This window comes from Alligator sinensis, unplaced genomic scaffold (genome assembly GCF_000455745.1).
Source record: "Alligator sinensis unplaced genomic scaffold, ASM45574v1 scaffold1112_1, whole genome shotgun sequence".
Lineage (NCBI taxonomy): Eukaryota > Metazoa > Chordata > Crocodylia > Alligatoridae > Alligator > Alligator sinensis.
Window position 1 is genome coordinate 468,331 of NW_005842327.1, and position 24,205 is coordinate 492,535.

The window sequence follows — 24,205 nt, forward strand, 5'->3', positions numbered from 1 at the left end:
CTGGGCAAACAGCAGCAGGGAAGTGCTGCCGCATTCGCATCCTGCACCCCCCAGCCCCCTTCCCTGAGTCCCGTGGGCCCCTGCTGCAGCTGGGCAGCTTGTCCCAGCCCTAATCCCTCCCTCTCCCACACCCCTTCCCTCCCCTCTGCCCCCCACAACAGACTTACCAGCTGGAGGGAGCTGGGACGGTGATGTCAATCATGGCCCATGGGGTAGAGCCACTTCATCTGGCCTGCTGGGCCACTGGTGGGCAACAGGAAGTTGTGGACAGGACTAGAGAGAAGTGGCCTGCTGCAGAATTCAGGGCACGTGGACTCCAGTGGACACTATTGATGGCAGGTGGGTGAATGAGAACTGACAGAGTCCTGGTCAGGGAGGGCTTCTCAAATCTGTTTGCAAAATATTTCCAGTATTTTATTTTAACTGTTTAAATTAAACATATGTATGCTGACATCCTTAAGGCAGTCAGTTAAATCTTCTAATCTCTTTTTATTAGATTGATAAAACAGAGAAAGTACTCAATTATCCTTTTCAGAAAATAACCCAGAGAAAATATTTCTCAGGTCACATTAATGTTTTTATAGACAGATCAGTTGCTTGTATGTTGCTGCAAATTAGTATTAATGTTCACAGGAAACACAAGCTAGTGCATTCATCCTGTAAAAAATATGCCTGTCTGCCAGTGCTGCAGTATTTTCTCAAAATATCCAAACTGCATTCCTAATTTGGGACTGTTAATACTGTACTTTTATGTATAGCATAGACAAATTATAAGAAAATATTCCATAAGCTTTCCTTCTACTCTACTGACAGACTACCTGATTCATTTATTAACAAGCTAGGTATTGTTTTATTGCATTAATTCTGTAGTATTGCCCAACTTGGGTTATTTTGCTAATTTACATGGGACTAACATTTTTAATCAAGAGTCTCATTAATAAGAGAGATTATTTACTCCCTGAAGTTGGCTAATGGCTCGGTTGAAGCCATGAATGGGCTTACAAAAGAATATTAACACCAGCAAGCCTCAGGTAATATTTAATGCTTGAGGATTTTGAAGGAAATTCCAGACATGACACATGAGGGTTGGTTCAGTCTAGCTGTCCACCTGCAAATGGACAATAGTGAATGTCAGTACATGCCCAGGGTGCACTGTTTGTTAGTGTAGTGAAGCAGTGGCCTTTCACTGATGGATGCTTGAATTGCCCTTCAGCTCTCTTTAAAATAACTGCATCCAGATATAATCAATAAACATTATGTGCACTTTACTTTTTTTTTTAAATCACTTCATTTTAAAAAAGGGAGGGAGAAAGCTATTGTATCCATCCTGCCTAGGAGACTCATGTTTGGTTAATTTAATGGCTGATTTATAGGATTTTTGCTCCCTTAGTTATAATTGTTGCTACCTTGTTAGCTGCTGCAGAGAGACCGTGGATCAAAAGGACACAGGAATGGCATCAGTTAGTTGGGAACTCTCTTGTGGCGCTGTGGATGGACTTGCAACTCTATTAGTCTTAACTGGTCCATTTAGAACAGGGTTAAGCACATTTGCAGGGCACTGCCACTTCCCTCATTGGACCTGTTCTGTCAGTCTCAGTTCTGTTGCAGGCAAAAGAAACTGTACCAGGTGTCATAGTCTAAACCCATTTAGATCTCAGTTTCCAGTCTAAAACTGTTGAGAAGATTGTCAACTGATACCAGTGGCATTGGTAGCTATGTGTTGAATAGATCTTCTTGGAAAATTTCTGGAAAAAATGCTTTTTGTTGGAAGAAGTAGATTTGTCAAACCAAGACCTTTCCTGTATGCGTCTTTGAAAGTTTCTTGAGCCTAGGATGGAATTTCGTATCAAAAGCAGAGAGAGACTCGCCCAGACTAGACAGTAGCCTGGTGGTTAGTTTACTCACCTTGGAGACTTAACTTCAAGTTCTTGTTCTGCTTGAATCAGGCCAAGGAGTTGAACCTCATGTTCCCACATTTGTGGTGAGCACCCTAGCTGCCAGGTTGTCTTGAGATGCATGCTGGAGCTGCGTTTGGTTAAAACAGTTGAATTGGGCCACAGACAGAAAGTGGGAGAGAAGGTCTTCATAGGCCTTGTAGCAATGTAATTCCCCCCAGCATGTGATGTGGGCCCTGCTTCAGTACATGCTTAACTATTCATACAAAGTAGAACAGCTCTAACAACAGAGAGTGAGATGCACACAAACATAGCCCACAATTGCCAATAGTCTGACTTTCAGTTAGCAGGGGCTTTAGTGGTGTTTGACAGTGGGGGCTTTGCCCATGCTGCTGCAGGGAGTTTCACCCACACCATACTGTACCACAACATGGCTAGGCAGCTGGGCTCTTCATCCATGGTATGCCATGGTTGGGTGGCAGAAAAAATCAGTAGTGGCCAGGTCCTAGAGCTAGTTCATCTTCGACACACTTTGGGTCCTTCTGGCCCACTACTTGGTGATGTTACTGACCCCATGTCAGAGTATTCATATAAGAGGTATGAGACTGAAGTTCCCCTTCTGAGTTGCTTGGAGTAGGGGCTTAAACATGGGTCTACCACATCCCAGATGTGTGCCCTAAGCACTAAGAAATTGCCTTTTCTATGGTAGGTGATGTTTGTTTTTTTTCCTGTCTTTTCACCAAAAAAACCCTTCAGAAGATGCTGGGTTCATCCCAATGTGAATACTGGCATGGCAAAAGCTTGCCTGTGATGAGAAAGCCATCTTCTACTTAGCTCTCATGCTAAGGTTTTCTAGTAATTAGGAAAGATTCCATTTTTAGTTCCTTGGAAATATTTTGGTTCCAAAGATTTTAAATATATTTGTTGAAAAAAAATTAAGTTCCTTTCTTTACTTTTCCTGTGGACTTCTTATGTTTGCTATCTATAAGAGATATGCTCCTAGTAAGTCATATTAGTGCCACCAGGTTTGGAGAAAAATAAGTTATAACAAGCTTGCAGCATAGAAAGTTAAATGATTGCAAGGTGCTAGTTCCTGTAAAACAATTGAATGGAGTACTGTTCATGATCTCACATATTCTATTGTCAGCATAATACAAGAATTACTTTATGCTGTAGGAATTACAGGATACTGGGAAGTTTCCCCATTTCCTTTGAGGTGAGCTCAATTCCCTTAATACTTTCTTTCCTCCAGATGCTTGGTCTACTATGTTTTTAAAAATACACCCTTTTACTAACTGATTTGTGATTTATTCCATAATGTTTAACTATGTATAGATGGAAATATCACTTGAATACTACCTGTGCTGGTCCTTCTTTAGCTTGCTTAAGTTGATGACTCATTCCTTTTGACAGTATCTTTAGAAATCTTGAGGAAGGAGGCGAGGAATTTGTTAGGATGGAGGGTGGGGTTTGGGGGGGAGGCTAAAATAATGAACTGGGAGTCAGAACTCTTGACACATTGGCTGATGCATACTAGAGTTTTCTTTGCCCTTCTGGCAACCTCAACGTACTGTTCGCTCATGTTCATTTTACAGTCAGTTGTGACCCCCAGGTCTCACTCAGATGCTGTGCCAGCCAGTGGCCCACCACCCATCCTGTAGTTCTGGTGAGGGTTGAGCCAAGTAAAAGCCATCATCCCTGTTTAATAATAGTCATTGGGCGCATCTACGTGAGATGTTTACTGCAGAGCTGACTAATTAGTTCTGTGGTAAAATGTCAGCATCTACATGTGCAACTAATTTACTCGGCTACAGGATAATATTTGTATTCTGTGCTATTCTGCAATGGAGTAAAGGACCAGGCTAGATGGGGCATGGGTGTGCTTTACTGTGGGAGCTGCCTGCTGGCTGCTCCACACTACAGCACCCTCATGCCTGAGCTAGCCCCTTTGTAGCATGTTGAACTGGGTTAGAGCAGTCTTGTGCTGGCAGGCTGACTCCTCGGATCCCTTGTCAGCTGGGACTGCTCCAACCTGGCTCCATGTGCTGCGGTCCCAGACATATGTGCAAATGCAGCACCGGGGAGTGATAAACTCTGACATGATATGCACCAGAACTTATTGCTTCAGCTTAACAGCATGTGTAGACACACCCAGGATGTTCTTCCTCCCTGCCCTGGTCCCACTGTCTTCTCTTCCTCAGTCAGCTCTCCTCCCCCTTCTATACATATTAACAGTAGCATTGCAAGCCTGTCACATGAGAGAACCCTAGGAGACAGCTTCCTGTAGTGGTCCAGTTTGAAACTATCACTCCCATTTTACCCTTCCTTTCATTGCACACATTCAGCATTTAAAAAATGCTTCTGGAGTTGAATATTATCATACTCTTCCTAAATCAACACCAGTTCTAAAAAGATGGACAAGGCAGATTTTCTGTTGATTTAAACTGGCACTGAATTAACTTCAATAGAAGTTAGAATTTGGCCTATGACATCTTTCTTCCAAAGCTCTTCAGCTGCAAATTATCCTTTGCATTCCTCTCAAAATTTTGTAGACCTCTATGACTCTCTCTTTTTCCAACGCCTAGACATTGTTTCTTTAAGCTGTGAAAATAAACCTAGCTTTTTAAGACATGAATGCGTATAATTGTACTTTTTCTAGTTATTGAATAGCCTTTTCATAATATACTTCTTGAATATTATCCTCCCATTTCTTTTCAAGTCCTCTAATTATGATCTAATTAGAATGTTACTTTGTTTTTGCTCAATGTGCTAAAGCTTTATCTAGTAGAATAACTCCCAGCTCTTTCTCCATCTCAGTACTTTGAGAGAGATGGCCTTATTACCTATTACCCTTTCTTATTTTGGTTCTTAGACTCATTATCATACATTTGTTTAGACCCAAATTGCATACACAGTTTACCTAATTACATTGGTAGTATACCCAAGAGCTTTCATAAAATTAAGGTGTCTTTTTTTTCTTCCTTTAGAAAAGTAGCATATTCAGTTAATAAATGCATTTTTAATGTGCTTTGTTGTTGTTTTTTTTTTTTTTTTACTATCCTTCACTATATTTGCATGATCAATACAGTTCGCAGCATTCTGCATGTTCCTTCTGTTTGTTTGTACTGCATAAATAAATTCCACTGAATACTGATATTATGTAAAGCTGCTGTTTCCTTCCCTCCACACACACGCAAGGAACTTAAACTAGGGCTAGGTATGGATGTTACACTTATCATGTGTTAAGTGCACAGAAAGTGCTTTAAAGCTGTAACTGAACAGACATTCAAGATGCACAAAACATTTAAAAATGGCAGATCCCACTCTTAAGTTAACCCTCAATGGATGTGGTATCAGACTAAAGCACTTTATTTAGCGTCTGTACCACATCCATCGCAAGTCAAGTTGGGTTGCATTCCCCAGCAATCCGGGGGCCTCTTGCTCCGTGACTTGCTAGCCTTGTCCAGTGCTCCTCTGCTCTGGGTGAACACTGGTCCAGCCCCACCCCTGGGCTCTCATGGAAAGGAGTCAGAAAAGGCTTTTTCTACTCCCTACTCAGCCAGGTGTGGAGGTTGGGGCTGGGGGAATGGAGCCTCTCTGCTGGACAGACCTGGCCTGGCCCCCACTAAGACCTCTGCCTGGAAGCCTGGGAGAGGATCCAAATGGCAGAGAGGCTCTGTTCCCCCAGCTGTAGCTATGCTTTTTGTCATGCCAGGAACTGCAGTGGGGGTGGGGAAATGGAGCCTCTCTGCTGTGTGGACCTGGCTCAGACCACACAAAGACATGAACCTACAAGTTTGCGGGGGATCCACGTGACAGTCTCTATTTAACACCTCCGGCCAAAGCCAGTATGGGTGCCCCTGCTGGAGCCAGCTTGCTGGCTGTGGTCTTGGCAGGGGTGGTGGGGGAGGCTGGGCCTATGTGACAGGGCTTCTTGCTCCCCAAGCCCCAACTTCTTGACAGCTGCAGCCAGGAGCTGCAGTACAGGGCTGCCCAGCCTGGTTTACTGCCATACTGGGAGCTGCAGCCAAAGGAGAAGGGAACCCCCTAAATTGTGGACTGGGCCCAGCCAACAAACTGGGGGGCGTCCTTGTGACAGGAAGGCTCTGTTTCATCTCTCCTCCCAAGTCACTACTGTCAGTTGCCAGCTGGTGGTGGGGAGGAGCGAGGCAGGGCTAGGGAGATGGACCACTCTGGCAGCCTCCTTGGAGGTTTGTGGGAGCTCCGCCTTCTTGCTGGCCTTGGCCAGTGCAGGCAGGCACCAAGCCCCAGCCCCCACCATAAAGTGCAATAGAGTACTTCTGCCAGGGACTTTCTGAACATCTGTACTTATCCTTGGTTGCCCGGCTTTCTGTGGTAAGCTAAAGAAATCAGTTTCTGAATTTAGGAAAATGAAAAGTAAAGTTGATAATGTGTGTCTAGCCCAACTGACAAGAACCCAGCAATCTTTTCTTTTTCTGAGAATTTAATTTTATTCTCTACCCTACTAGGCCAAATCTTGACGTTTCCTTTTCAAAGTTGTCCCTATTTAAGCCAAAGCAAGTTTTCCCCTTCCTCCTCTTGATTAGTTTTTCTGTGACTATGCATATTTGCTATTCCGTGGAAGCAAGGTCTTGCATTCATGCACACAGGTTTAACTTTAAACAAGGTGTAAAAAGTTTTCTTGGATGTTTTACATGAAAACCTCAAACAGGTTTTGAAATTAGTAGTGGCCTGCTGCTCACAGAATACAATTTAAACTGCACGCTTGGAGGTTCCATGCACTTTGTCACTCCCTGAACTGCTCTCCTTGGAAGACAGCATACTCTGGCAGGTAAGAGTAATAGTCATCGCTGGATGCAAGGAAAATGTGATGGCCTTATTTGGTGACCACGAAAAAAGATGAATGACTTCACTTAGGAAGATCATGAATAGCAGTGATAAAAGCTTTGGTAGTTTTGCAAACTGTTAAATGTCAAGTCTTAAATGGATCTTTCAAAGCACAATGGGCTGAATTTTTCCATTTAGATTCAGCCCTGGATTTAGGAACAATGAAGAACTGCGCTGCCCCAAAACGAGCACCGGACTCAGCCTGTATGCAAGGAAGAAAGCACCTCCTACAGTGTTATGGGTGAAGTGCAATCTGCTGCCTCCCTCTTAATGAGTGCAACCATACTTCTGACCTGCAGCGGAGATGTGATGTCTTCACCACCTTTTCCATCCCTTTGAGGGATTGTGGGAGGAATCCCACATTACTTGAATCAGAGGGTGATTCTGCCTGACCTTTATGTCCAAAATGGAAGGAATCTCCTTTCTCCTGTACAGTGCACTTGTGTAGGGCTAGGCCAGACCTACACCCACCTAACTTAATAGTATAGAGTAACCTATAGAATTGTAGAGGTTGGTAATTTCTGGTGTTCTGCAGCAGTGCCTTTTTTTTTTTTTTTTTTTTTTTAAGGGAAGCTAAGATTTTATCTTATAATCTTTTAATATTTAGCCTACCTCTTCCACAAAATAGTCTTAAAGTTACTAAGTCATCTGGTATCCATGACAGGAACCTCTCTCTCTCTATATGTGTGTGTGTGTATATACACTTTGTACATTAAATATAAATATATCTAATAAAGCATTTTATGTTTTACAAATTAGAATCATATTTGTCACATTAAGTAGACTATTAAATAGAACTGGAAAGATCTGGATATGGGGCTGCCTTTTCTCTTATGCCCCATTGCAATCCCCAAGGTCAGCCAAGACCAACCTCCATACTGGTACCATCAGTATGCCAAGTCTGCTTGGAGAAGTTGCAGGGGAAATCATTCTCTGCAGTCGCTTATTAGCTCTGGAGCTCACCAGACCCTGAGCCTGGATATCTTTTAGAAGTTCTGTCAGACGTTCTTATTTGGGCATAGCCAGACAAGGTTCTTTGGGTAAATCTGATATCTTTTATTAGACTAACTCAATTTATTTGGGGAGACATTCACCAAACAAAACTAGGTTGAGATGTTTTATTTTTTTTATCTTGGTTTTTTATCTTGATACTCTAGTTCCCTTATAAGCTGTTCTGGTCATTCTACTTTTAATGTATTCTGTTTTTTTATTGTAAGCCTCCCTTAGCCTTTGTTGGGAAAGGTGGCATGTAAATCAATTAGATAAATAAAATGTGGGAAAGCTGATGTTTATCCCTGGCTGAAGACACCATGGTTGGAATTTGTATATGCAAAACCTAGTCGTGTTTTGGATGGGAAGAAACCCAGATTAGGAAATCAATACCCAATAAACTAGATTATTGGGTATTGATTTTCTAATCTGGGTTTCCTCCCATCCAAAACACCACTGTGCAGAAATGTAAATGGACTAGTAAGTATCTGTCTCTCATGAGATAATAGAGTTACGCCAAGTGAGACATCAGCTCGCTGAAAATAATCCTCACTTGAAAGTTAAAGCGAAGTGGGAGTGACCTTTCCTATGACATAAGCAATATCAGTTTTTGTCTCGGTAAGCTTTGCATCTTTATAATGTAGTTGATATGATTTAGCATCTAAATAATCTTGAGTCACTGTGTAGTATTTATAATAATACTAATAACATGATATAAAAGTATATGTACATAGATTACTTTTTGGTCTCCTAGACTTGATTGCCTTGTGTATGTTGCTGAGGGAGCGTTGCAGGGGAATGTAATTTACAGGAACAGTGAATAAACTTCCTTTGTGCTCTCTCGTTCCCCCGTGCCTCTTGTGGTACTGAGGCGGTTGGGACCAGGAGCCGAGAAAATGCAGCTGCCTGCTCAACCCCAGGGAGAGTGGAAGTGGAAGCAGTGTTTTACATTGCTCTACAGCACCTCATCTCATCACTTGAACAGTGGCATTAACAGGCCCCATAGGGAGCCTGGCTAATCCTTTTCATTCAGGATAATGGTGTCCTTGATCTGAGGTGGAAGGAAACAGTGGGGGGGATCTGGGGCCATTCTCAGGATTTCATTAAGGATATGACGTGCCCCTCTCCCCTACCCCAGTGGTGAGCTTGGGAAGTCCTCACACATCTTCCTGTAGTAAATGCACCAGAGAAGGCAGCATTCAAAAACCTTCAGTTTTATTTCTTTATATTTACATACATGCTCATTACTGTACATCTATTATTAAATACATTGTAAACCTGGGAAAATGCTTTTTTTGTACCCAAAATGAGACAACAAATAAAAAGGAGGCTAATGGACTCTTTTTGTACTGTAGACTTAGCCAGTAGTTTCTGTGGCTTCAGTGTTTCAATGAAGAATACCACTTTGTCAAAAATGACATCCTTCCCACTTAGCCATGGCACCCATCAACTTTACCTGTATGTGGAACCCCTCTCTTTGTTTTAGTCTCATCTCTAAATGGGAATGAGACTCCTTTGCTTTATTTGCAAGGGCACTGTGTATCTCACATTCTTGAGATATGTTAGCACAGAAGGAATGGCCTTAATGAATTAGAGCCAGGATTCTCAACCAGGGTGCCATGAGATCCTTTTAAGGGTCCAGCTGGGTGCTGTACAATATTAGCACTTTTAGGTGTGCAAACTCTTACATCTGATCACAAGATAAACCCAGAGATTTCAAATAGGAATCCATTGTTTTGTCACAGCCAAAAAATGAGTGAAAGATGAGAGCTGGTATTTTCCAGGGGATGCCTTGAATTTAATGAGGGGGTCATTGAGCCAAAAAGGTTGAAAACCACTGAATTAGGGGGACAGCTATGTCCTCTTGCTGTGCCCCTCCTCCATCTACCTGCTTGTTTCCTGTGTAAAGAGGTGCTTAGCTTTGTGATGTACAAGGGCTGTAGTTCCCCTGCATTTTGTCCTCTTTGTAGCCAGTTTTGTAATGTGAGGAATACTATGTCTGGTGCTTATTACTGTATTAAATGGGTTCCATCATGACCTATTAGAAATATTTTTTTAAATATAAATTCAGTAATTTAGAAAAGCACTTTCCAGCAAAGTTGTACCTGCAGTTTCCTGATATTGTTTGCTTTTTCAGTCATGTTGTACTCGTATACAATAAAGTAGAAGAGGCAAATAGTAAGAGAATGTAGCAAATTTCTGAGATGCATGTTCTGTCCACCACAAGGACAAATTAAAACGTTGCTTTCAAATAAAAATAATGACACAGTGTTAAGCAGGGATCCTGGTTTTCTCTGTTTAAAAATTGAAATTTCTTTCATTAAAAGAAAAATTCAAATTCTCTGATTAACAGCCCCCAAATCCGCGATTAAAATGAAATGCCACTATATATAGGTATCAATTGAACACAATGTTTATTAATATATTTACAATTTTAAAGCTATTTGGAAGTCTACCAGTGCCCCAATCATTATAGTAAAATAAATTCTAAGTAGCTATAAATCTTGCTATTTGATTTGGGGGGTTTTAAGCATGGAAAATCAGAGCTCCTCCTGCCCCCTTAGCTCACTAGGATGTAAGTTCAGGCCCCTCACTCTCCACCTGCAATCCTCCAGCCCTACTGGAGGGAGCCCTCACCTGCCAGGGCTACAGGGCCAGGGACCTGGGTCTGCAGCCTCCTGCCCTGCCATAGCAGTGTCCAAGCCTGGCGGTTACCTGCAGGAGGCAGTAGCTGCTATGGCCCCAGCAGGGTGGCCACCCCCACAGGGTGGCATGACCGTAGTGAAGCCTGTGGTGTGGGGGCAGGTGTGGGCTGCCCACTACAGGCTCGGGCTCCCTGCCTCGCTGCCCTCCTCCATCTAGGGCTTTCATGGCCCAGGGGGTAGGACCCAGGGGGTAGGACCCAGCATGGCAGGGCAGAGTGGGGCTGGGTAGGTAAGCTCCTTGTGACAGCAAGCCCCGTGCCACCCTGGTGAGGCACCCCCTACCCTCCCGACAGCAGCGCAGGGCACAACTCTGCACCACCTCCCCCACTGCTTCTGGGTGGGCAGGGGGTGCTTCCGTGCGGGTGGGGCATGCGGGGCTTGCAGTGGCAAGGAGCTTCCCCACCTGGCCTCACTCTGCCCTGCCACACTGGGTCCCACTCACTGGGCTGCGGAGGCCTTGGGGGACGGCAGCAGGGTGGAGAGCCCAAGCCCGCAACAGGCAGCTTATTCCTGCCCCACACGCAAATCTGGGGGGCACATGCCCCCATGTCCCCCTGGGAATGCACATGGCAGCAGGGAGCCAGGCCCCCATCCATGCCTTCTTGGACAAGCCACCCATGGCCCTGTCCTGCTCCTTGCCCGCACCCTGTGGCCATGCATTCTGGCCTTGGGACCCAAGCCCCACTTACCACCCAGGCTGGGAAGCAGCCCCAGCCCTGCCCAGCTTCTCTCCTCCCTCCCTATGGGGGCCTCAATCACCCTTCCCCCACCCTTGCCACACTTATGTATGGGACGCTGCTCTTCAGACTACCTGGCAGAAATGTGCATGTGTACAGGTGCACATGCACATGGCGCCCTCTGCCTGACTGCCCTCCTTCCATTCCCCCCAGACCCTTGTAGGCTGGAACTCTGCCAGCCTGCTGCAAGCTCTTTGCAAAAGTGGAAAAATCTGCATTTTCCTCTGTTAAAAGGGAAAATTCAATTCCCCCCCCCCCCATTTTTCCATGGGAAATGGAAAACTTGGATCCCTGGTGTTAAGGGCACTTTGCTATTGCAATATGAAATTTAACTAAAACCTTTATTCACTTTAAGTCTGATTTACTTTGCAATTAATTAAAACTGAGATTCCCTGAATTCCGGTATTACTGTATCATTAATTACAGAATTGTAATATTGTCCACTCTGGAGATTGTAGTCTGGGAAATTCTGTCCAGTTCAGCACAAAATATAAATAACAAAAGTTAGCATGTCATGTCCTCTTACTAAATAATTTCTGATTCTTTCTACAGTTTCCTCCCATCCTGATTTACCATGTACATGTTAAGTGCTTGCTACAGCAAAACTTGTTGCTTCTTCTCTAGCATAATATACCTAATGTATATAATCTATATTGTATTGTTTAGAAGAGGGAACTGATGCTAAGCTGGCTGAGGCTTTCATATAAATGAAAGCCATGAAAATTTGCTTAATTTTTGGACATTTCTGCCAAATGTCATGTGAACTCTTGGTTTTCCTGGCATACATAATACATTATTCATCTAGAGGCCCTAGTTGTATTCAGCCTCCTAAATGTTATTGGTCCACCACTTTTTAATACCTAACCTTTTGCTCTCAAATAGGTTTGATAGAAAATGTATATGAGTATAGATATGGAGTGAGAATTACTTGGCAAGAGAAGTAGTTTGCTGATTTGTCCTGATCATATCTGGTAAACAAACTGCCTCTTATTGACTCAGTTTCTAAAGTGCTTGCTTTATTTTAATAAAAATCTGATGCATCTGTAGTTGTTTTGTTAAGATTCTGCTTTTTGATGTTCGTGAAGGTGCTTCTGGTTCATCAAAAGGAGTGAAAGTTCCTTTACCATTGATTGTCTTTTTTTCCAGCCTTTTGACTATGAAGTTTGTGTTAGGTTAATATTCTTTGCATTACTGAATTTAGAACAGTGATCTGCACCAAAGGGTTAACAATATTGTTATCTCAGTTTTTCCTCAAGGAACACTTAATTCATACCTAGAGGGACCATTATCTTAAAGATCTTGGTCAAATAACCTGAAAGCTGTGAAGGTGACAGCATTTCAAATTACCATTTTCCTAAAAAATATCCTTGTGTGTCAGCAAAGCTTCATGAAAGGAAAAAGAGGGGTTACTGAAGAACAGGGTTAGAGAACTTTTTGCATGGAGAGATTTCTAAGTGGCTAATTAAGCCATTTTGTAGCTATGCAAACATAGCATGTACAATTGTCTTTAGCATGCATGGATGCTCAGTGTCAAATTGGGAAACTACATGCAATGGCTGCGAGTTATTGTCAGTAGAGGAGTCCGAGTATGTGGCCTTGGCTGTATACTACAGTGATTTGCTGATGGAACTGGCACAACCCTGCACTCTTTCAGCACAGTTACTCCACTTCTGCTGAGTACTGGTAATGCTAAATAGACCTGCTGCTACCCTGCATTTTTCCAGAAAAATACTTCACGCAGTAGCAGAGCTGCTATACTGGAGACTTATAAATTCATCATTGGTGTGTGGATGTATATGTGTTGTGGTGGCTGGGCAGTAGAGACTGGTGTGCCAGCAGAAGTTCTGGAAGCAGAGACAGTTTAACGTAGCCTAAAGTCTCATCTACACTGGGAAGTTGCCCCCATTTCAGCAATTGATGGGCAGCCACAGCAGCAGTGTAAACTGCAAGGTCTGACAAAGAGTAACTTGTGTTACTGGAATTTACTTCTGTCTCTAACAAATGTAGCAGGCTCACCTTTCAGAGCTTGGGTTGAGTCCCAGGCTTGAGATCCTGCTGTTTTCATTGGTGGAGCCCATCCACCAATCAGGAGGCAGCAAGAGAACTAAAGTCACGCCCCTTTCCTGAGGGGCGCGGAAGAAGAGCTCCCCCGTACCTGATTGAAGACTGTAAACCGTCAGGTTTGGAAGACTTCAGGGTTGGAGCCCTGGAGCGTATAAAAGGAGCTGCATCCCCAGCATGAGGGGCAGATGCAGCGAGGGACTTGAGAAGAGTGGAGCCAAGAAAGGCTGGGGAGCTCTCCCCCAGCGGGCAATAGGCCCAAGGCTCCCCGAGCGGGAAAGGGCCCAAGGTCCCTTAACCCTGCCACTGGAAGAGCAGCCTTGGGAGTGGTGGGATACCGGTCAGGATGCTGACGGCACATGGGGACGGTGCGCGGAGACCTGGCCCTGGGAGCAGTGTGAAACCGCTCGAGCCCATCATGGTGCGTGGTTCAGTGCATGGAGCCCAGGCTTTGGGAGCTGCAAGTGGCAGGTCGAGCCCGCAACACCGGGGGCCAGCAGGCCACATGGTGGCAGGGTGGCGTACGAGGGAACGGAGCCAGGGAGCAGCGGAGGCTGTTTGGGTTAGCCACCTGGCATAAGGATGGATGGACAGAGCCTGAAGGGCCTGGCTTGTGCTAAAAGAGCTGTCAGTGCCGAGCCAGGGCATGGGGAAATAGCAGTGCTGCAGCATGAGGCCCAGGAGCCAGCAGTGGTGCAGCAGTTGAGAGGAGCTGAGCCCTCAGCACCCAGAGCAGGGCACAGAGTGGGGAGGAGCCCAGTAGCGCAGGAGAGGGCTGGAGAGGCACTGCAGCAGAGGAGACCCCATCAAGCTGCGCCCTGACCGAGGGAGTTTGAGTCATTGGGCCCTTGGGTCCCACGGGGGAAAGACATTTGGGGCAGGCAAACCCAGGGGAGGGGCTGGGTAAGCAGCCCCCCCCACCTAGTCAAGGCCCTAAGGGGAGGGGCCCCTGGTGCTTCCTGGATACCCCCCAAGGGACCCCATTGGAAGGAGGACTATCTCTTGCCATGGGTCAGGGACTATATTAAAGAATAGGTGTTATTAAGATTGTTCCTGTTTGCGCTTTATATTTTGTAAATTGAAATGTTGTATTGTGCAGATGCTACTGAAATTGTTTTATTGTGATGGGTAAATAGTGTTGTTTAGAGTTCACCTTGGTTATTGGTTAATGTTCACTGTGTAAATATATGTATAAGATATTTAGTTTTATGATTATGTATATTACAACTCAATAAATTGTATATAGTTAAGAACTTTGGGCTTGGGCTAACTCTATAGAGGAAAGAGGGGTCTACTCGAAATTCTGGCATCCCTCTCACAGCACCTCCTCCTGCCTACCCATCCCATCCAGTTGAGAATAGGGCACACCCTTGGATGTACCCAGGTTCCACAAAGATAACTAGTACACATCCCAGTTTTATTTCGTGTTAGAGATACGCTGTGGCTCAGAAATACCAGTCTCTGGGGACAGGGGAAAGTATTAATTCAAAAGAGGTCCATGTCCCCAAGCAGACTCATTGCCATTCCAGCAAGTGTTTATGAGGGCATGCATATAGGCTAGGGACAGGCATTCAAAAAAGCCTAAGCCTGAATTGATTCAGTCTTTCCAGGTTAGTCTAACCTGCAGAGTAAACTGGTTTGCAAGTGAATAGACGTTTGGCACAGGCCTCCAGTGGCTCAGGCCAGAAACCCAGTGCTAGAGGAGCCCTCCCTTCCACAGGAAAGCTGAGCTGAGGAGGGTGCAGGCCCACCCCAGCAACTCCCTTACAGCTGGGATTCCTGGCACGCAGGGCTGCCCAGCCCCAGAGGCGAAGTCTTCCCCTTCCTCCCTCTCCCCCATTGCCTTGGGGCTGGGAGGGGGGCCCTGTTCAGTGCTGGGGGGCTCTTTTCCCTCCTCCTCCCCCACCCCTGTGGTGGGGTGGGGAGGGGGGTTCTGTGAGGCTGCCTGGCCCCAGAGGGGGACTCTTCCCCCTGCTTCTCCCCCTCTCTGTGGGGTGGGGAGGGGAGACTCTATGGGATGCTGCCCAGCCCCAGTGGGGGACTCTTCCCCCCACCCCCACTCACTTGTTCCCCCACCCCCTAGGGCAAGGGGAGGCTCTGTTCCATGCTGGGGGAAACTCTTCCCTTCCTCCTCCTCCTCCTCCCTCCGCACTCACAGAGGGGAAACCCTGCTCTGGACTCTGTAGGGAAGCAGGAGGCAGGGCTCCCTCCACTCCTGGCAGAGTGCAGTGACGCATACGAGGGAGCAGGGGAAGCAGCTGGATCCAGTGCGGGGCTTCTCTTATTGTGCATGCTGGAACTGCAGGCTCAGGGAGCAGAGACCTGGGGATAAGGCAGGCTCCGCTCCCTCCCCCAGCGCAGCGCTGGCCAGAGCCGTGCCTGTGCCAGGCATGAGCAGCCTGACCTCTGATGCTGCTGCCAGGCAGAGGGGCCTGCATGCCATGGGAGGAGCGTGTGGGAGTCCCTACACCCCCCACACTCCCTCACATCCCATGCACCCACACTCTGCCCAGCTAAGCTCCATGCTCCCGCTGTCCTTCCAGGTGGAGGCAAGGGAGGGGAAGAGTTCCCCCCAGCATGGAACAGAACCTCCCCCTGCCCCACTTACCCCTGCTTTGGGGCCGGGCAGCATCACATGGAGCACCCCCACAGTGGCAGGGGGAAGGGGAGGAGGAGGAAGAGTTCCCATCCAGCACTTCACAGAATCCCCCTCCCCATCCTGGGAGGAGAGAGAGGGGGAAGAGTTCCCCCCCAGCATTGTACAGAGCTCCCCTCCCCACCCTGCAGATCAACCAACCCAGCATGGCCCTGTTAAGGTGAAGGGGGCAGGGAGAAGAGTTAATTCCTCCCTCCGTTCCTTCCCTGAAGCCACAGTTTGCCAGCTCCAGGGGCCACCACTGCAGCCCCCTCCCCTCTTCTCTCCAGCTGACCCTGGCTGTGTGCGGTGTGGGAAGAGAGGAAGGATGTAAGAATTAATTTCCTCCCTGCCCATTTTGCCTTTACAGTGCTATGCTGGCTGGTGTCTGTGCTAGGGCTGGTCCCTGCTCTGGCTAGAGAGCAAAGGGGCAGGGGTAGCCCTGCGGCTCAAACAGAGAGCCCAGCCCAGAGAGCATGCCGGGATGCTGGGGGGGGGTCTAGTTTATCTTAAACCAGCAAGAGGTCTGAGACAGAGATCGCATAAACCGGTTTGAGCCAAATCAGTTAAGTCTGATACTACATTCAGCCAAGTTTATCTCAAACCGGTTTTGGCTATTTTGAAACTGACTTATGTGCACCGAATGTCTGTTCTGTTACAGGTTTAAACCAGTTTCTGATCACTTAAACTGGTTTATGTGTAATGTCTGTCCCTAGCCACAGTGTATGATGATGCACAGGAGCATAATCCTGTTGCTCTACAAGCCCATTCATATAAATACTATAATTTAGAATTACCCAGAAGACCAAGAAGGAGGATGTAGTGTGGGAGAGGAGTTTGCAAGAGTAAGTGATACAAACAGGTGTTTTGAGGAAGCTGTCATCAGTGGCATTAACTATGGTGACAAAAGAGGGAAGAATTAGGGGAGAATCTGTGTCATGTCTGTTGGATATTAAGATATTTTGTGGATGGAAATGGCAGATGTGGGAGTATGCTTTAAAGGGGTTCTGCAGAGTTTTGGCATAGTAAGGAAACAGGAAAAGGAAAGAGAGAAGATCTCAATGAGGAGGGAGAAAGAAGAGACTATATGCTGACTATGGGCAAGACGGACTGTCAGTAAGTATTTTTTTCTAGCAGTAGGGTTGGAATTTTTTTGTGGGTGGTCCAGAAGGCAAGGATTTTTTTGTGATGTCTTTTATTGGACATGTATAGTTGGGAGAGCTGCTGGACAAGCTTTCAGGCATCCAATGCTCTTCCTCATTCATGGTCTTCTTCTACAAGGACATAAACTGATTTTTGTAGTATAGACAAAATACAGACATCAATTTTTGCTTCCTAATCTTAATTCAATAAATCCCAATAAATGTTCTGTGAATAGTCCTTTTCCTTTTTCCCTGCTGCTGTAACAATACCTTTGTTTAAATTGTCCAAAACAAACAAACAAACCACACCACAAAATAAGCACAAAAAAAGCAGTTTGGAATACTGTTATCAATTTTTCCTAGAAAAGTGAACTATGGAAAATGTCATGTTGTCATTATGCATTCCTGAATTCAAAAGAACATTCTGTTGCATGGAGGACATGTGAATACACATAAGTATTTACTCTTGCATCTCATTGCAGGTGCCATGTGATTTAGCGGTTGCCAAGGTAACAATACTTTTTTCATTTCATAACTTGCATAAATACTCCAATTTCATTTGTTATAATTGTTCCTTTATTTGAAGTTGTGCACAATTCTGCTATGTAAAGAAAGCAAAACCTAGAGAAGAGAAGAGATGCTGGCACTTTGTAAAAGGTTTCAGTGTGTACTTAATTAAGAAATAGACACTGCCTCTGGTTGAAACAAGAGAGAACTCTCTGAAATTAGGTTGATTCTAATTATTTTAAAGCTTATAACAAAAAATGGAAAGCATTGTTGTATAGCATGATGGATATAGTGTACTGTACAGTACTTTGTAATTTTAATTATATTGTAATTATTTTATTATTATATTTGCCATAGTTTTCATTTTCCTTCATATCTTTATTTTCCTTCCAGGCTTTTCTTTTTTCTTTTTTCTGGTTTTGTTGTATGTGGCTGGCTACGTGCTCACTTGTGAAATAGGGGTGAGAAGTGACCAGTAATTGTGTGTGTGTGTGTGTGTGTGTGTGTGTGTGCACACATGAGGACAGTGTGATGGAGAAGAAAATTCTGTACATATCTTTGTCTTCCTTTCATTAAGGTGATAAATCACTCATTGAAACTATAAGCATTTTTCCCATGTAAAAAGGCAGGATTAGGTCTCCAGGCAGTGGTGACAGAATCATTTTTCTCCCCTAAAAGTTCCATTTTCAATTTCTTTGACAGTCTTGCTTCATGCTCTGTACCTCTCTCTGCTGAGGATGTTTATATTAGTGGGTTATCTATTTTTTGAGTGTTTCATATGCATTAATTAATTAATTAATTAATAGGAAATCATCAATAAAAAAGATTTCAGGCTATGTTGTAGGGAGTTAAATTTAGGAGCTGTAACCAAGAAAATTATATTTAGCATTACCAGTACTGCTCTTTAAAGAAATTATAATATCATATCTAGGTTTTTTAAAATTAAAATATTCCCTAGAATGACCATAGAAAATTACTTAAACCCCAATTTATGATTTCTACTGTTTGCACTTCAATTTAATTAGAAGTTGAAAAACATGATTTTATTTTAAACATTAGATTAGTATTTGGTTAACATTTCCATTCACCTACACAACATTTTCACTCTTTCTGGTGGTGGCTTCTATAATGTCTTTCCCACTAAGTCTCAGTGCATTTGAGGTACATATTTATGGTGACAGTGGAATGAGCCAGAGCTTTATATAGTATTTTCATTTTTAGAACTAAATGTTTCACAAGACCAGATTCTGATGTAGGCATTTCAGTACACAGCAATCTTTAAAAGTCAGCTGCTTGTCATGAGCAAAGGTACTTGAAAAACAAATTGCTAGGGAGCAATCATTTTGATTGTCTACATTTGGAAACCTGGGTTAAAGTGTATATCCTGTATATCCCCATTTACCACATTTATGTACTTTATTTACTTTCTACCAGAAGGATTTGCAACAGTGAAAATGAAACTTGATTCACAATACCAAACTTTTTGCAGTTAAGCTATACTTAAGCCATTGTTAAGAGATCATTATTACTGTCATCACCCTGGCTTCATTAACACATACCTTTCTCTGAGGTGAAGGTGGAAAAAAAGAAACGGTTGTGTGTGCTTGCTTTAGAAGTTTGTTCAGTGTCCCAAATTATGTTGATAGGTAAGTAGGTAAACACATCTGGTGGCTTTCATCTTCCTATAAATATCCTGTAGGAGACCATATGCCTCATTTAAGTAGTTATTTAAATTATGCATAGGGCTTTGTGTAGGATGCCTTTCCTAAGATCAGGTTTACCCTACGTTTAATAAATTAGAGAAATTAAAGCCACTGTCATCTACAGCGGTTTCCATTCTTGTCTGAATGGTGGCTATAGGCTAGGATAAAAGCCACACTACTTCAGTATGGAATGCAGAATTGTTATTTATCTGATTCCCCCAAAGCTGCAATCATTTCTGTAATTTCATTGTTTTACGATCTGTTTTGTATTTTCCTCTCAAGTACGCCTGTATATATCTGGTGAACAGTTGTCAGATTTCTTTTTCTATAAAGAGCCTCTCTAAATAGCATAAAATAATAAAAAATTGTCTGAGACCCAGAGTATTTGAGATAAAACTTCCAGTCTTTTCAGATTACTTTCCTCATCTCATACTCAGAATTATGTAGCCCCAGTTATCAGAGTAGTGTGTTTTCCTTGCTCTCTGTACTGAAAGCAGGGCCTGTTCCAAAGTCCTATGAAATTAGTGAGAGTCTTTTTATTCAATGGGTTTATATTGGACCCCTAGCCTGGTTTTTGTTGAAATTAGTGCATTCTGGAAGCATTTTGGGTTCAGTGAAGTGGAATTCTGAAATGGAAAAATGTTTCCATTGGCAATATCTTGACCAGCTTTACTCATCAGCACAGTAACTGAGTGGAGGGAAGAGCCAGTTTACAGAAGAATAAATCAGCAGCCCCTTTGAATTTTAATCTACCCTGCATATCTCATACTTTCATATCCCAGCACTGTAACAGAACTATATACCAGGCACTAGCTGATAAAGAACAGCTTAAACCTTGCTCTAATTTCTGTTCTCCCTCTACATGCAAAGATCAGCTTTTCCAGTTTTTTTAGTAAGGTTAAGAAGTAAGAATCTCCTTGGTTGTCCTTGCTAAAGTGGTAGCAAATTGTCAAGCTATCTGACTGAGCCTACTAATAACTTTTAAGTGCATGTGTGTGAAGGGAGACAGGAAGAAAATGCTTAGTCTCCTGTTTCCTTAAAAAGCTGTTATTCATCATCCAACAAAGAGTCGTCTGGTGTTAGCGTTGTGATACTAATTAATATGAGTGCATGGGTGGATCCAGGATTTTGGAAAGCGGGCTCCTCAAGTAGCTGACTTCCAGCCTCCCCATCCCCACACCAGGTCAGGCAGACCGCACTACAGGAGCAACAGAAGGAGACGTTTTTTTAAGTCCCTCAAGCAGGTAGAAGTCTCCTCCCCACTCACTTTCCCTTGGTACTCAGCAGCATGTTTCCTCCCATTACCCCTTCCCCTACCCATAGCTACTGCTGTCCTCAGATGTCCCAAGGAGGACAGGCGGAGGGAGCTCAAGAGCTGCTCTGCAGCCAGGCTGCATGTGAAGCCAGACTAGCCAGAGACAGCAGCAGTGGGGAAGGAAAGGGGTTGTGCCACTGAGAACAGAGGGGAAGGGAGGAAGGATCCTGACTTGCTTTGAGGGCTTACAGAAAAGGTGCCCAGCTGCTGCTCCCCTGGTGTGGTCGACTGATAGGGGGATCGACTGAGGGGAGGCCCTAAGGGGGACCACTGCATCCCCTCTGGATTTGCTCAGTATGAGGTTTTTTTAAAATTATTTTTTAGAATGCCTCTTCTCTTTCCTAAGGGTTCCTCTCATTTATGGTCCAGGCTAGGAAAGAGCTTAAGCCTTGAGAGGTAGCTTTGTTGTCTTTCATTTATGGTGCCAAAGTAATGCTTGGGGCCCTGGATTCTATTCATGACAGTGCTTGTCACTGGCCTCCCGTGTCTCTCTTTTCTCTCTCCTTTTGTCTTTCTGGTCTATATGAACTCTAAAGGTCTGGGTAAATGAACAACTTACTATGAGATAAATGCAGAGGGAGGTTTATTATACATCAGCTGCTCTATAGTAGTTGCCAATACAGACTCTGATACCCCACAGTAACTTAGTCCTCTTTTACTGACGTACTGCAGAACCCTGATCGGACCTATTTCCTCCTGGCACAACTATTTTGCATGTGGCACTTCTCCATGTTGGCAAGTTTGTACAATAATCTCAGTAAAAGCAATGGGACTGCTTGTGCTTAAAGCTTTTTACATGCATAAGCGTTCCCTGTACGAGGACCTAACAATACCATTCTGCCAACCTTTTTTGGATTGAGCAGTACTTTACTTCTGTGAGTTGTTCCAATGAGTTGTCAGCTAGACTATTTCTTGAGTGTAATTAAGGATAGCATAAATGGTCCTGTGCTCTGAGAGCATATGAAGAAGCCATTTGCCACATATAGGTTTGGCAGAATTCAATTTTTAAAATAATTTTGATGGCTAAAATTGACATTTTATTTTTAAGCATTTGTTTAAATATTGATTTAAATGTTCAGGAGTATGCAAATTGGGGGTGTGTGGAGCAGACCATTTAGTTTTTACAATATACTGTTAAAAGCTTTATAAAATTATAAAAAGTAAATATGCATAAATCAATAAAGCATACCTGCTTTAAACATTCTGTTCATTTGATAGTGCATTCATACCAGGCTGGATCCTTCCCTCTCACAGAGTGGAGTGTGGGGGCAGGTGCCAGGCTGGGCTCAGTGCGAGTTTGGCGCCCTGCCCTGAGCATGCCCTCAAGTGTGGGGGCTGGCCTAGGCTTGGCAGGAGTTTGGCGCCCAATCCCCAGCTGGGACCTTGGCAGAATGATTAGCCCGGTGGCTTTGGGTGTCCGGCTGCCAACTGCCCTGCCCCACAGCAGTGAGACCCTGCAGCAGCGTCTCCCCCATCCAGGTTCTGTTGCCAGCAGCCAACGTCCAACCAACGCCCCCTCCCAGCACAGACCTCTCAGCATGCTCCCCTGGTGCAGGACCCCAGGGGTGTGTGTGTGTGTGTGTATGTGTGCGCGTGTGTGGCACACACAGGCCCCCTATCCTGGATTTCCTTACCCAGTCCCAGATTTTTTTTCTTCCATCCCCTTCCTTTAAATATTGATTATTACTTATTTAACTATTTTTATAGGTCTGAGTTTGAGGTTAAACGGACGTTTAGCAGTAAAAATTGAAATGTGCAAAGCTGAGCCATATATGACTGCTAAGGTGTGAAATCTCTTCCCTGATACGTGGTATTTACCAACTCTGTCTTGCCAGCATTATTCTTCTGGCCCTTCTACAAGGGTAACCTGTTATTAATGTGAAACTGTAATACGGGGATGATAACATCAGCAATTTTTGTAAAAGTGCTGATGGTGTCCAATATTTTATGGGATTTTCAGGATCATTCTTGACAATAGAGTGTTTTGATAGGCATTTTTAAAATGTATTTTACCAGCATTTAAAGGAGTTGATTAATACTGGTATTTGTGATAATGAGGGCTTCATAAGCACAACATAGGGTTCGTGCAGTAGATCTGCCAGAGAGATACCTCAGAACAAAACTAGTGAAGTTTTTGGTATGATCTTTTGAGTTAACTTTGAGAGCCCTGGTTAGTTGCACTATTTGAAATGGTTTATAGACTGGTCACCCATCCATAAGAATAGTTGAACTTCAAAACTATTTAATTGTATAAGCCAGTTATATTTTAGTTTTTTATACAAGTAATTCTCTTTCACTGTGATCATGCATTAACGCCCCATCACAGAGATATAGTTGTCCATTTGTTATGGAAACAAAACTTTTACAGTATCACCCAAACATAGAAGTAGTATTTCTATTATAGTATAAGAAGGAAAGAAGAAATGTCAGTTTTTTTTCTCTCCATTGGTGAATGCTGTTTTAAGAGAAATTCTCTTATATAAATCACTTGGTACGATGATGGTTTGGTAATATGTATCTTTACTTTCTTTGGTGTATAGGTGGGGCTGGCAGGGCCAATTATTCTTCAAGTTACACAACACTTAATATTTAAAATCTGAAAATGTTTTGCTAAACTATATCTGTTTAGGCTACAATTTTTCATGCCAGATCCCTATCTAGATCTAATCTTTTTTTTTAAAAAAAAACAAGAATAAGGAGAAACGTCTGTGACCGCTAAAGCATGCTTGTCTCCAGAACCTGGAATGGAACTCGGGATTCATGAATTTTATTATAGATGGAGCTTGTGTGGCCATTGATACCCTGTGCTTTCAGCGTATTTCCCCGAGTATGCCCTTTTCCTTATCTCTCAAGGGCACGCACTGGCACCAGCATCAAAAGATGCAAAGACAGAAATGATCAGCATTATCTGATTGTGTTGAGTCAGTTTTACCAAATAAAGCTGTGAAAACAAAATGTTCCTGTCCTCTTTGTATCCAAATGTACGTATTCCTTTGTTGTTTCATGTGATTTAGAAACAGATAGTTTGTAAAGTTTTGCTTTATTGCATATTGTCCAAAGAAGAGTTTTCCTTGCCCTTGGCTTTGCCTTTGCCTTCTCCTTTGCTCAGGAGAGAGGAAGCCTGTGGACAGCCTTGATTTTTTGAATGTGCCATTCAGTGAAGAGGATCTGTTTATTTATACTATCTCCCAATAATATTTCTTATCCTCCTCCTTTTGAAATCAGTGGTGAGGAATTTTATCTGAAACTGGTCTCTTGCCTGATTATCTATTTGGATCTAGCCTCCCTTTAAAAAGCAGTTTCCTGAGCTGATGAAGGAGTGTTCTATAATTGGAAAGTATATACTATAAATTACTTTGTAAATGGCCCTTAAATACACAAACATGGCATGTTAGAAATGGGAGAAACGCATCTATACTTTGCAGTTAATGTGGCATCCTATCCCACAGAGGAATTATGAAAATGAGTCAGTCGATACAGTCAGTCTATCGCTGAATGTTCTATTCAGAATTCAAAAGAGCATTTTTCTGATTTATATTTTATTTCTCCTTCAGAATGAATTGTTATCTTTTCAAGCTGGAGGTTTTTGGAAAAGGAGAGAGCAGTTTCTTGGCCTCCTTCCCCCACATCTGCGCTGTGCACCTCT

General features: G+C 43.7%; 1 protein-coding gene across 2 annotated transcripts in view; it reads left to right on the forward strand.

The window, feature by feature from the left end:
* The window catches only part of RAPGEF5 (Rap guanine nucleotide exchange factor 5), a 265,239-nt gene that overhangs the window by 121,291 nt on the left and 119,743 nt on the right, over positions 1–24,205 (forward strand). Inside the window, exon 10 of one of the 2 annotated variants that reach the window (XM_025210018.1) lies at positions 17,517–17,543. The exons of the other annotated variant lie outside the window; for it this stretch is intronic. Coding sequence (XP_025065803.1) covers positions 17,517–17,543 — 27 coding nt within the window. The remainder of the gene's footprint in view (positions 1–17,516; positions 17,544–24,205) is intronic. 2 annotated transcript variants of the gene reach the window in all.